Source organism: Gobio gobio (assembly GCF_949357685.1).
Source record: "Gobio gobio genome assembly, chromosome: 17".
NCBI classification, from domain to species: Eukaryota; Metazoa; Chordata; class Actinopteri; order Cypriniformes; family Gobionidae; genus Gobio; species Gobio gobio.
In genome coordinates, this window is record NC_137110.1 from 29,908,205 (window position 1) to 29,921,503 (window position 13,299).

The following is a 13,299-nucleotide window of genomic DNA, read 5'->3' on the forward strand; positions in this document are numbered from 1 at the left end:
AATATAGTATACTATGTGGAGGACGCAAGATAATTTAATAATTATAATATGACTGCGTAGTGAACCTTAATCGTATTAAATGCACCGATCCTAAACGGTTGTAGTTCATGTGTGTTATTTGTGGAATACAGACGTGCTTCTCTTTTTAAACGGGACACTCATTATCAGAAAAAGTTATAGTAATGTTATGTTTTAGTAAACAACTATCACTTTGTGTTGTTGGTCAGATAAAATGACAGAGAAAAGAAAAATGGACATTACATAATTTTTCATTGCACCAAAATGCCAAATAAGTACAAAATGTTTTTTGGTTTTTTTTGGTACACATATCCTTACAAGTACGATTTTGGCTGTATTATTTGTGTCCCCTTCAAAAATTGCTCTTGAGAAATTTCATGTTTATTGTCCCCCCCAACTGTTAGATGAAATTTATGCCCCTGCTACTATGGTAGTCAATAGTTGCTCTATCTGCTTGGTTACAAACATTCTTCAAAATATCTTCTTTTGTGTTCAGCAGAACAAAGAAACTCATACAAGTTTGGAACAACTTGAGGGTGAGTAAATGAGTAAATGATGACACAATTTTCATTTTTGGGTGAACTATCCCTTTAATGCATGGGATCCAGGCTTTAAAGCGGTTTTGTTGAATTATAATTTAATTACCCTACACTCTAAAAAAAAAAGGTTCTATATGGCACCAAAAATGGTTCTTGGCTCGTAATCATAGGGGAACCTTTTTTAGTGCTATTTAGCACCAATTTTGGTGCTTCAGTGGTTCTTCAGCGGTTCTTCAGAGGTGCTATATAGCACCTTAGTCAAAGAACCGGTGAAGAACTTCTTAAAAAGAGAAATGGAACAGAAGCAGCAGGGGAGGTAGATGGACGGATGTAGCCTTGCTCCAGCGCCTCCTTGATGTACTCCTCCATGGCCTTCTCCTCCGGGAGAGAGAGGGGATAGATTTTCCCCCTGGGCACTGGTTCATCTGGCAGCAGATCGATGGCGCAGTCCCATGGCCGATGGGGAGGCAGCTTGGAGGCCCGTTGGGGACAGAAGACGTCTCTGAAGGGTGGCGTAACAGGAGGGGACATCCACCGATCGTCTCTCTACCGGACTCTCGATGGAAGTGGCACAGACGGGGAGATCTTGGGGACGCGGAGAGGGACGAATCGGTGGAGATGGAAAGCAGTCCGGGAAGCAGCTGTCGCCCCACTTCAGGACCTCTCCTGTCTTCCATGAGATGACTGGGTTGTGCTGCTCTAACCACGGGCGCCCTAAGATGATGTCAGCGGTGGATTCCTCCAGAACCAGCAGGTGTAGTCGCTCTATGTGGAGGATTCCGACTTGCACTCCGATGGGACCCACGGAGCGACTAACCTGCCTCCGACTGAGTGGTCTGCCCGTTACCGACTGGACCTGGTAGATTGTCGAAGTTGCAGACGTGCGGAGCTTGAGCTGACGGCAGAGGGTTCCCGAGATGAAGTTCCCGGCTGACCCAGAATCGAGGAGGGCAGTAACTGAAAGGGAGATTCCAGCAGCAGTAAGGTTCACAGTTGTGGTGAGTGGCTTAATTTTAGAGAGTGAAGGAATGATTGCACTCACCATGGGTCGAGGAGGACGGACTGGGCATTCTGAGATGTAATGCCCAGGTAGACCGCAGTAGAGACAGAGATTCTGGGTCAGCCGTCTCTGCCGTTCAGCTGACGTCAGCCGGGAGTTCTCTAGTTGCATGGGCTCGGGGTTGGGTTCTGGAGTGCTGACATCACCTGGTCGGCGGAGGAACAATGACGACTGGCCCTGGTGCTCTTCGATGCACGACTGCACACGGCGAAGCGGATGGAGAGTTGGATGAAGCGTTCTAGCCTACTTTTTACCTGTGGACAGTGGAAATATGAACTCATCCCAGATGAAGATGATGTCCCGCTGGCACAGGCCTGGTCTCTATTGCGCATTATTCCCCATCCCGGTCCAGCTCCACCAGCGTCTCCTGCTCAGCTCAATTAAAGTGTAGCCTACATACAAATGTTTTTCCTCTGTTTTAGCTGTTAGTTTAAATTTCTGTTGTTTCTGATGTTAAACTTAAGTTATATTGTAGGCCTATGGATAGTTGTAAAAAGTAGCCTTCTTTAAGTAATGTATAGACCAATTTATTTTCATTTACACATTTGAATTTACATGACAAGAAAATATATGTATGAACATATATTAAGTAGTTTAATGTACAAATTATAACTTGCATTACAAAAATAAACAATGTACAGAACAACCACTTCTCTTTTATTTAGCCTATACACATTTCAAATGAACGAAAATGAACAATAGACAGCAATTACTTTGTTTAATTTACAAATAACTTGCATAAAAAATAAAAATAATAATTAAAGCTGCGAGCAGCGATGACGGCCCCAAGCCGGTGGCACCGCCACCCCGGTAGCATCAGCTTAACTGTGCACGACAGGCAACAGGCATTTAAAATGGGAAAACATAAAAGGACTATGTCAAAGTCATCTGAATTCACCACATTAACTGCAGCAGTTGGTGCTGCTATGACCACGAACCACAACAGCCACATCTATGAGATCAATTAAATTTAAAACAATTTCATGTCAGATGATGTCAAAGGTCAAATTGTAATGAGTTCAGAATACTGTTCGAATGCTGATTTTGTATTATCCTAACACTTCTCTTCATGTGTTTTTTGACCTACCTTAGCTACCGTTTCGGCACTAATCTCATAAAGCGTGCTTTTATTTCAATATGGGTGGTCCAATAAAAAAAACATTATTACAAAATTAATAAATGGAGCCAAATCACAGATACAGCAAAGATTATTTTAATATCCGTGTCAGGTAAGAGTAAGATGCGTGTCTACATTTTATGGAAGTTTATTATAAACAGCCACTTTTATAAAATCATGTGAAATTTATGTTTAATAAATTTATAATATATCAGTAACTAATTAATTTAAAGACATATGCATCATACGTGATGTTGGCAAACACATCACATGACGTTTTTATTTCAAGTGATAGTTATTTGTGATAGCCTATATGAAAGGGTTAAATTATCATCATCAAGAGAGAAACTCACACACACAGAGTGCCCCCCCCAGTGAGAAAGTGAGAGTGAGGGGGGAGGGGAAGGAAAGGCAGAGGACATTCCATAGACTTAATGGTTTTTATACTGTACAAACTGTACATTCTATAACCCTACACTACCCCTAAACCTACCATCACAGAAAACATTCTGCATTTTTACATTTTGAATAAAACATTGTTTAGTATGTTTTTAAAGCTAGACGGTGATTTAAAGCATTTTTGAAAGTGACACACTTCCTGCTGCCAGTTGGTGGCCACACACACACACACGCACACACACACACACACACACACACACACACACACACACACACACACACACACACACACACACACACACACACACACACACACACACACACACACACACACACACACACACACACACACACACACACACACACACACACACACACACACACACACACACACACACACACACTCACATACACACACACACACAGACAAACCCCTTAAAGCTATTTGGTGTATGGGACACAGGAAATCTCCTCATAAACCATGTTTACGTTGTAATGTGTAGTATATTTTTTAAAGCTATTTGGTTACATTTTAATAAAACATTGTTTAGTATGTTTTTAAACACACACACACACACACACACACACACTCATTGTAATACCAGTGAAATACCCATGTCATTATACAAATTTGTGTCCTCATAAATCACATAAACAAGCAAACACACACACACACAAAGAGGGATTGCAGAGAGAAAGAGAGATGGAATGTTTTTTTTTATCCTGTTTCAAAACTAACACAATGCTGCCATCTTCTGTTCATTGAGGGGAGGGCAGTACACACAGGCACAATAGATTATTCAAAGAAATATTTAAAAAAATATATGTATATATTGATCTGAAAAATAGTACAGTCATTTTAAATTAATCCAAGTTCAATTACCGAACATACAATCTTAATTTAATTGAAATCAAAATATGATTTTACAAGATATGAGACAATTTCTGTTCCCCTTTATTGTCCTTATTTAATCCCTCGCCATAGCAGCACCGTTTGAGATATCCTTTAATCGTTATCAATATAGCATCTTCAGTGTTTTTGATTCATGTTGACCGAGTTTGGTGTCGATTCCATGCATCTCCTACAAGGAGTTTATAAAAACTCAGAGCCTTTTTATTCAAAATGTTAACATTAAAAGCAAAATATCTCACCTCCTGTTGGTCGGAGATAATGACTGTAAATTAGAAAGTTGTCCGGCTTGAAAAGTACAATATATGTACCGAGTTTGGTGACTGTAGATAAAACTAACCCCCCCCACTCTTGTCAAAAGATGAGCCCCTCCACCCCGCCCATTTCTAAGTCTTTGCCCACATTTTCTGGACGGCATCTCTAATGTGTCTGTCGAATTTCGTGCAATTTCAAACATGCTAAAAGTGTCAAAAACACCCAAAAAGATTATTAAACTTTGATGTGTTGCCATGGCAACATTATTTAAAATATCAGGAATCCATTCATATGTCTATATCTGCCATGTTTTGACATTATACTGATGAAGTTTGAAATAAATCGGGTGAAAATAAGATAGTGATTTCATTTTTTTTTTTAAAGGGACACACTTCCTGCTGCCATTTGGTGGCACTATAACTTTGAATATTGGCATGTAGATGTCTTCAAGTCAGGACTCTTATCAAACATGTGAAGTTTGGGGCAGATCGGACATTGTGTGCCCGAGTTACAACAACTTCCTGTGTCATGGCAAAACATCAAAATTTGTGAGGCCGCCACGGACACCCCCTTCAGCGAAAACCCAAGATCTTCGCAATTTAACTTCGCAAAGGCCTTTAGAATAGACAGTGCAAATTTGATGTTTGATCTGATTAAATCTCTAGGAGGAATTTGTTAAAGTACAACGTCTGGCAATGGCAAAAACTGCACCAATTTAGGAAAGAAAATTCTAAATATCTCACTTCCTGTTGGTTTTTCAGATTTGACGCCCAGGGACTTTTTTGTAGGTATTGGGCTGTTGAATGTGTCTATCTAATTTTCATACTCATATATGAAACGTAGCTCGAATGGCGCTTAGTTGAAATTTTGTAGGTGGCGCTATCGAGCCATTTTGCCGCGCCTAATTCTGAAACCCATATCAGACGTAAATTTTCACCACTTCTGATGCGTGTGCAAAGTTTCATGAGTTTTCGAGCATGTTTAGGCCCTCAAAAATGCAATTTACTTGGGATAAGAAGAATGATGGGCTGAGCAATTACAATACTCACACCTCAGGCCCTAAATATCTGGTTTCCTGTTGTTCGGAGCTAATGACTGTAAATTAGAAAGTTGTCCGGCTTGAAGAGTACATTATATATACCGAGTTTGGTGACTGTAGATAAAACGAACCCCCCACTTTTGTCAAAAGAAAGCGCTACTTTAATCAAAAGATGGCGCTACTGAGCCCATGAACCACGCCCGTTTTTAAGACTTTGTCCATATCTACTGGATAGCATGTCTGATGTGTGTGTCGAGTTTCATGTAATTTGAAGCATTGTAAGAGTCTCAAAAGCATTGAAAAAGAAAATTATAGTTTGATGTGTTGCCATGGCAACAATATTTAGATTATCAAGAAGCGCTTACCAGGTTTACATCTGCTATGTTTTGACATCATACTGATGAAGTTTGAAGTAAATCGGGTAAAAATAAGATGATGATTATAAAGCATTTTGAATATGACACACTTCCTGCTGCCAGTTGGTGGCGCTATCTCTCTCTATGGCTCTGCTCTGAGCTAACCGCATTCACTTCGGCTGGAGGTGACGTCACGTGAATACCCTCTATTGGAAAAATACTGAGATGAGGAGGAGGAGCAAATGTTGTTCTGTTCACAGTTTGTGATGGAGCAGATTCGGCAGCAGTGGAGCTGTGAGTCCAGACCGCGTTTGATCGGAGATCATAACATGGAGATCCAGAACCCACCAATCCTAGCATCTAGAATCTGAAGAACAACCTTTAACGTTACATTCATAACTAGCCTATACTGCTTTATCTGCTGCTACGAATGATCTTTTTTCTGCTCTTCATAGATTGTTTTAGTAAGTAACGTTACATTTTCAAAATACACATACAGAAATGTGTCTGAAATTAGACATTGGTTGAACAATGTTAACATTACTAACGTCATTTTGTTTTCATCCGTAGCTAAAATCGCTAACACTGTTTGCTAACACCGTAACGTTACGTCGGCCGTATCCCCTAATACGTTAACTCTATAAATGTACGTTCCTTGTTTTGGTAACGATAGATTCAATTATGGAGGTATTGGGATTAAATGAGTTTTATGTTTGAGTATAATCTGAGGGTATTATTGTTGTGTTTGAGTTTAATGTGAGACATTATTGGGTGTGCTAACAGGCTAATTGCGTTAGCTGCAGTTATCACACACGTTATTCGGCATATAAAACATTTACATGCGTAGAAATAAGCAAACGTTACATTTAAGAGACCCAGTTCTAATACCTAATAAGTTATAATGGGTGTTTTGACATTGGTGTATTGTATTACATATTCTTAATCTGTAGTCAGAATTGTTTATATGTTACTAGTTTTGAGAAATCTGCCAAAATCTGTTGGATTCATTACATAAGGTGGAATGTTTGACCGCTTTCCTGGCTTTGTCTTTTGTTTTTAGATTGTCAGCACTGTCGTAGTCTCCACCATGGTGCAGAAGTATCAGTCCCCTGTGAGGGTGTACAAACATCCTTTTGAACTGGTCATGGCAGTAAGTGTCAAACAGTTTTAACGCTCAACTGTTCATTGTATTGTGGCCACATAACAATGATGATGATAATAATAATAGTATATTATATAGCTATCAAGCTACGTATCAAATCCGATTTGATGCTTGTCACATATAAACTTGCACATCAAAACAATCACTTTATTTAGCGTTCATGTAAACACTGTTCAGATTCATCAATTGGAATGGTTTCATTACTAATGAAACAAAAAGTGTACATTTAAACATTGCTACTGTCTGTTTTGACAGTCTATTCATAGTTTTCACATGATGTCACATGCATATAGGAACGCCCACCTATACAGAACAAGGCTTTCCTCCATTACCTGCCAGTCAGTTTTACCAGGTTTGTAGTAATGCAGTAAGACAGTGATATTAAAATACCAAATTCAATATACACCTTATTGATGTTGCATACTTTGTACAGGAAAGCAGATGAACACAGATTGTTAATGCAACACAAGGTTTCTTGTTAAGCGTATTTTTCCCATCGAAACCCATTATAAAGAAAATGTGTTTCGTTCATATTTTTGGCTCATCTTCTCGCCTGTATATAGATGCATCATCAAAAGGTGTAAACTGAATTTGATCTTTTAATATCACTGTTTTAGTATATTACGACACTTACAACTACGGGTGAGTTGCACAAATAAGGATTCTTTAGCCTGTCATCAGTTCACCCTCCGTCTGCTGCTTGATTAGCTCTATAATTCTTACAGTTTTACTGCGTAATTAATCTGTGTTTAAAAGTGGTGCAAAAACTTGATTTATAATAAAACCCATATCAACAAATCCTAGATTACTGTTAAGCTTTGCTTAATTAAATCCTTATTGGTGCAACTCCCCCTATACAGGGCTCTACGCTAACATTTTTCTTGAGGAGCGCTTGTGCTCCTAATTAAAAAAAAATTAGGAGCACAGTCAAATTTTGGAGCACTTTCTGATCAATAACACGTATTCCAATTATAACTTTCCCATTACAGGATGATCTTTGTCATCATCTATTGTCAATTTCTTCATTTAAAATAGAAAAGTTTTTTTTTTAAATGTTAATTTAAACAATACATTCAGTTAGAGCAATAAGACACAACCAGACTGTTACCAATCAAATTAAATCCGCATCAAAAGTAGAAGTGGCACAGAAGCTCTATCTGAAATGGTGTTTAGATACATTTACATTAGGGGTGTAAAGGGGTGTAACGATTCATCTACTACATCGATGTATCGATTTATTTTCCTATGATCTAACTACATCGATCTGTGCTCGCAAGTTGGCCTTCCTGACGACATATATCGATCTAACATCGTTTTAAAAGGTAATCAATCGATTGTATCGATCATTGGAAATAACGCATTGGATTTAAGCACGTCAGACTTATGGATGTTTTTTCTTAGCACTTTTAATGATAAAGGCGTTAAACGTTACTCGATTCAGTCTGCCTATCTGTGACATCATCGCAACGCACCAGCAGCAGCGCTAAGAAAACAAAACATAGCATGGCGGATGGCAGAGGAGAAGCCAACGAGCGAGAAATGATCAAGCCTATCAAGCCGAGAAAGAGCCACCTGTACTTTCAACCCTTGCTAAATGTTACCTGTGCATTCCTGGCACCAGTGTGCCAGCAGAGCGAGTTTTTAGTACTGCTGGCGACATAGTGAACGCACAGAGAAGTGTTCTGCGGTCAGATCATGTTGATCAGTTGATATTTTTGAAAAACAAATCTGTAGAGTCATTGAAGAGTAGTTGGTTACATTTTATCTTTTGTTAAATATTGTTTGTTTATTAAACTGAGAGTAGTAGCAGGTTCAGCCAGTTTATTCAACCTGAAGAGAAGTTAGTTGCACTTTATTTTTGATATTAATATTGTATTTGTATTATTTTAATGTTGAAAAAAAAGCAAAAGTAGCAGGTAAACCTACTATTAATTAAACCTGAAGAGAAGTTAGTTGCACTTTATTTTTGATATTAATATTGTAATTGTATTATGTTGGATAACAAAAGCAGAAGTAGCAGGTTAACCTACTGTTGAAATGTTGGTTGCACTTACTGTGCTTTTATTGAAAATGTATTGAATATTGAAAATGAGAGCAGAAAAGGTTAACTTCCTGTTAATTAAACAACCTAAACTGTTGCACTTTATTCAAATAAAATCTGAATGCATTTGCCATTAATTGTTGTTTACTTGTTTGTTTATATCCATAATTAATTGATATACCTGATTCCCTTACAAGAAACAACAGGAATCTAGGAAACTTCACCTGCACTGACCAGTATCCAGATATTTATTTCAATCACACAATTTTTGGCTAAAAAGTTACTGAATCGATTTCAAGTCACTGAATCGTTTCGGATCGTATCGTTCTAAATGAACCAATATCGTCCTTGAATCGTATCGACAACCTCAAATCGTGATACGAATCGAATCGTTGTTAAAACGAATCGTTACACCCCTAATTTACATGCAGCTCATGGGTAAATAATGTTGTATAAATGTTTTAAATATAAGTTTTTGAATTTAGAAATAGGCTATGTACAAGTTAAACTTAAAAAAAGTTAAAATATTAATATTTTAAATAAAAAGTCCATGCAAAGTATAAATATGAAAATAAAACAGCCAGTAGGGGGCGTCAAGTCTATGTGGGAGTCATTCATTCATTCGTTCAAACGCAGATTCATTCGATCGAACCGCTTGGAGACTACTGGTTGTTTTGATTTTCACGAAATAAACAGTATTGTGGCTAAAACGTTGTTACTTAATATCAACTTGTCTATTGGAATTTTGTACAAGATCAGTATCACATTTGCAATCATGCCAATACTCGGAGCAATAGCTGTCCTTAACTTTTGCCGTTCTGGCGCTAATAAACAGAACTGCGTGCATCTCGCGGAAGAATACTGCAGCCGGAGCTACTTCTCTCTGTTTATGTCTATGGCGAGTCACGCAGGGACTGTGCTCCTCCGCAGCGCTGCGACCCGAACTGGAATGGTCAGAAAAGAAACACTTATTATATGTGTACCGTAGTGATTCAGGGTAAGATAAAAACACGGTTTGGAAAATGGATTCATGATGTACTCACTCATATGGATCTAGTCATTTTTAAACACAATACATGTTATGGACTGCAGCTGATAATGATTAAATCAAGAACTCATACAGGAGCGTTTTTTAATAATTTTTTATTAATTCATTTTTGGTGGCATTTTTGGCCCAAGCCCCTGTTAATTTCCGACCTTGTTTATGATAATCAAAATGTGGTATTTCTAGTTAAGTTTGGCTGCAAACATGGCTGCAAAGAAACATCAGCGCGAGGCGTCTGGTAAGTGCATGGCCGCGTCACACCCGTTTCACCCATAGACCGTGGTTTCACCTTTTAAACTATATCCGTCGCACACGTTTTTTGCACATGCTCCGCTGACAGAAGGCATGAAAAGCAGTTGATTGCAGCACGAAACGTAACAGTTGCTCAGTCAGGCAGTGTTTGTAGTTTTTATTCCGATTGTATTATACATCTATTCATGAGAAGCGATCGGGTCACTCGCACCTGTGCGCCTAAATATTTTTTCGCAGTCGCACGCAGTAATTTTCAGGCGCAAATGCGCCCAAAATGGTCGCTATGTAGAGCCCTGCTATAGTGTTTTTCACGTTAAGCGTTTTAAAAATGTCCTGCTGTTTTTAGTGATTGAAGTACTGTAGTAGGTGCTGTATATGGATCACAAGTGCCCAAAATGTGCATCTTGTTCACATATTTTTGTTTTAAGATTGAAATATGACAGGCTTCTGTTGCAGTTCTATGGCAGTTTTGCCCTCCAATTAGGGATGCGCGGTATACCGGTACTGCAAAAATACCGGTATATATTTTATTTCAAACGGTACGATATCATGATTTTGCTCATTTCGGTATATGCTGCTGTTCCGAAGTTCACCGCTAGGTGGCAGCGCGCTACCCAAACTGACGCGAAACCGGCAAATGTGGCAACAGAACAAGATGAATACAGCAGTTGAATCTCACTCAACACGCACAAAACTCATTAATAAAGACGAGTAGATGTGAAATTTGGAATTACTTTGCTTATAAAACTGCTGAAGAACCATCAAACCTTGCCAAGCATCGGTCACTTAATTCCTGACTTGTAAGACATTAAGAGATCGACAGGTGAGTGCATAATTCTAACGATCTAATTTAGACATTTTTCTTTTAACACTGACTAACGCACATACATAAGATCGTATAGTTTAAATTAATATCCATTAATATCGCAGATTGCTTTTATAGTGCAGGTGCGATGTCTTTTCAAGCCAGAAGCAATGGAGACGCGCAGTAATGCTGAAATTACTTACAAAAAAGTTTCCAAATGACTGATTGATGTGACAATCGTTGTTGATTAATTTAATAAAAAAAATTTCCCGCTTCATAAACCGAAAACTTGCGAGAGTGAGCAAAATTATGCACAATACCCGCATCAAAATTCAGACCCTGTATGGTATCGATTTAATATCGGTACTTCGGTATTAGATTGTGGTACCGTACCGAAGACAAAATTGTGGTATCGAGCCATCCCTACCTCCAATGCTCCGCGACAGTCACGTGACTGAAAACTATGAATACACATTAGGGATGCCACAATTCTCAATATAATATTGAACCGTTCGGTACGGCCTTCACGGTTCAATACGCGCCTGTGAATTGCGGTTTTTCGGTTTTGCATTTAATTAAGTATTTTTCTACAAATTCTATCATTTGCCTCCATCCCAATATACTGAACAACGCGACATACATTCACATCACACGTTAGTGGTAGAGTTATACTCACGGAACACTAGATATTCACAATCACGAAAGTTCATTATTTGCATGCGTTTTAAAGCCTTGCCGGCGTGTGCGCGGGTTTAACATTTCTCAGAGCGCGCGCACTAAACACTTGTCAAACACGTGATTACTGGACTAAGTAGTCGTCTTACTGCGCTAATACTGTCAAATACACACAAGGTTTACATAAACACAGTCGGTTATGTCTAAAGTGAAAGTAAAATCGGCGTGTCTGTATATTAGATGCACGCAGGTCTTGAAAGCAAATTGACAGCAGGCAGCCTATAGTGAACACGCGATCCTTAAAGGGACAGTTCACCTCTAAAATTATGTCATTTACTCACTCTAATATTGTTCCAAACCTGTATTCATGTCTCATTTTTGAGTGAACTATCCATTTAATGTTAATACAACAACAAAAGATGAAGAGAAAATCACTCACTGCTCTTGACTGAAAAACTTTAATACAGTAGCTTTAATAAGAATCAGTTTATATTTTATAGTGAAGTCTATGTAGTGTTTTATTTTTACATTTATTCATTCAATTTCATACTTAAATGCTGCTGTACAGCTCTGAGCTGCCAGTGTAAATATTTATATTTATATATATATATATATATATATATATATATATATATATATATATATATATATATATATATATATCCCTTCTGTCTTCTGACATATTGCGCATCTTTTCACTTTTCATAATCAATGTAGCCTAGATTGAATTTAAAAATAACATTATAATATTTAAACATAAACAGGAACTTCCTGTAAATGGTCTGAAAGTCCGAACCATACAGAAAATGCTTTCACACTATAAACGGACCGAACCTTTGTTCAGTTTGATCCGGACCGAGACTACCTCTTTTTGTCGGACCAAATTTCGTCTGTTTGGTCCGGACCGTGGTACGGGGGAGGTTTCACACCTGTAATTTTGATTCGCACCAAACTGAAAAATCCGAAAATCCAGACCAAACAAGGTAGGTGTGAAAACGCCCTAAATTCTTTTGACACAGTCATGATGAAAAATAAAGCAAAACGCACGGGCGCGTTTCTCTGGTCCAGAGGGTTAAAGTATGGAATGGCTTCAGAAAACAATAGTGCACAAAACGATTATGGTGCTTTATAATGTTTTTGTGCCAAACAATATCACAGAATAGTATGCACACAATATCGGATTTGGATCGGTCTCATCTGGCCAATACGTTCTGGCAAAAAAATGTGTATTTGAGCTGATACGGAGTATCGGGATGCCGACACGAATAGGTCTAAAATAGAATATAAACACTTATTATAGCTGTACCGTAGTGATTCAGGATAAGACAAAAACACAGTTTGGAAATTTGATTCATGATGTAGTCGCTTATTATATAAATTTTGAAAACAAAAAAAGTTACTGACTGCAGTTTTAACTATATATCATCTGATATTAGAATCAAGAACCAAGGTTATTTTCCTAAATGAAAACCGAAACTAAGACAAACTATTGGTAAATTTTTTTTTTCGTAAACTGAAATAAAATGTAAAAATCATAATAAATGAAAAACTAAAACTAAACGAAACTAACAACTCTTACTGAAAAATTAACTGAAATAAAATAATAATTAGCAAAAATATTCGTTT

The 13,299-nt window shown here is 38.0% G+C and overlaps 1 protein-coding gene across 2 annotated transcripts in view; it reads left to right on the top strand.

The window, feature by feature from the left end:
- The first annotated feature begins 5,901 nt into the window (after positions 1-5,901).
- The window catches only part of LOC307141302 (SEC14-like protein 1), a 202,685-nt gene continuing 195,287 nt past the window's right edge, over positions 5,902-13,299 (top strand). For both annotated transcript variants that reach the window (XM_079841374.1, XM_079841375.1), the window contains exons 1-2: positions 5,902-6,157; positions 6,754-6,843. In XM_079841374.1, the coding sequence (XP_079697500.1) occupies positions 6,781-6,843 (63 nt within the window). In that variant the 5' untranslated portion in view covers positions 5,902-6,157; positions 6,754-6,780. The remainder of the gene's footprint in view (positions 6,158-6,753; positions 6,844-13,299) is intronic.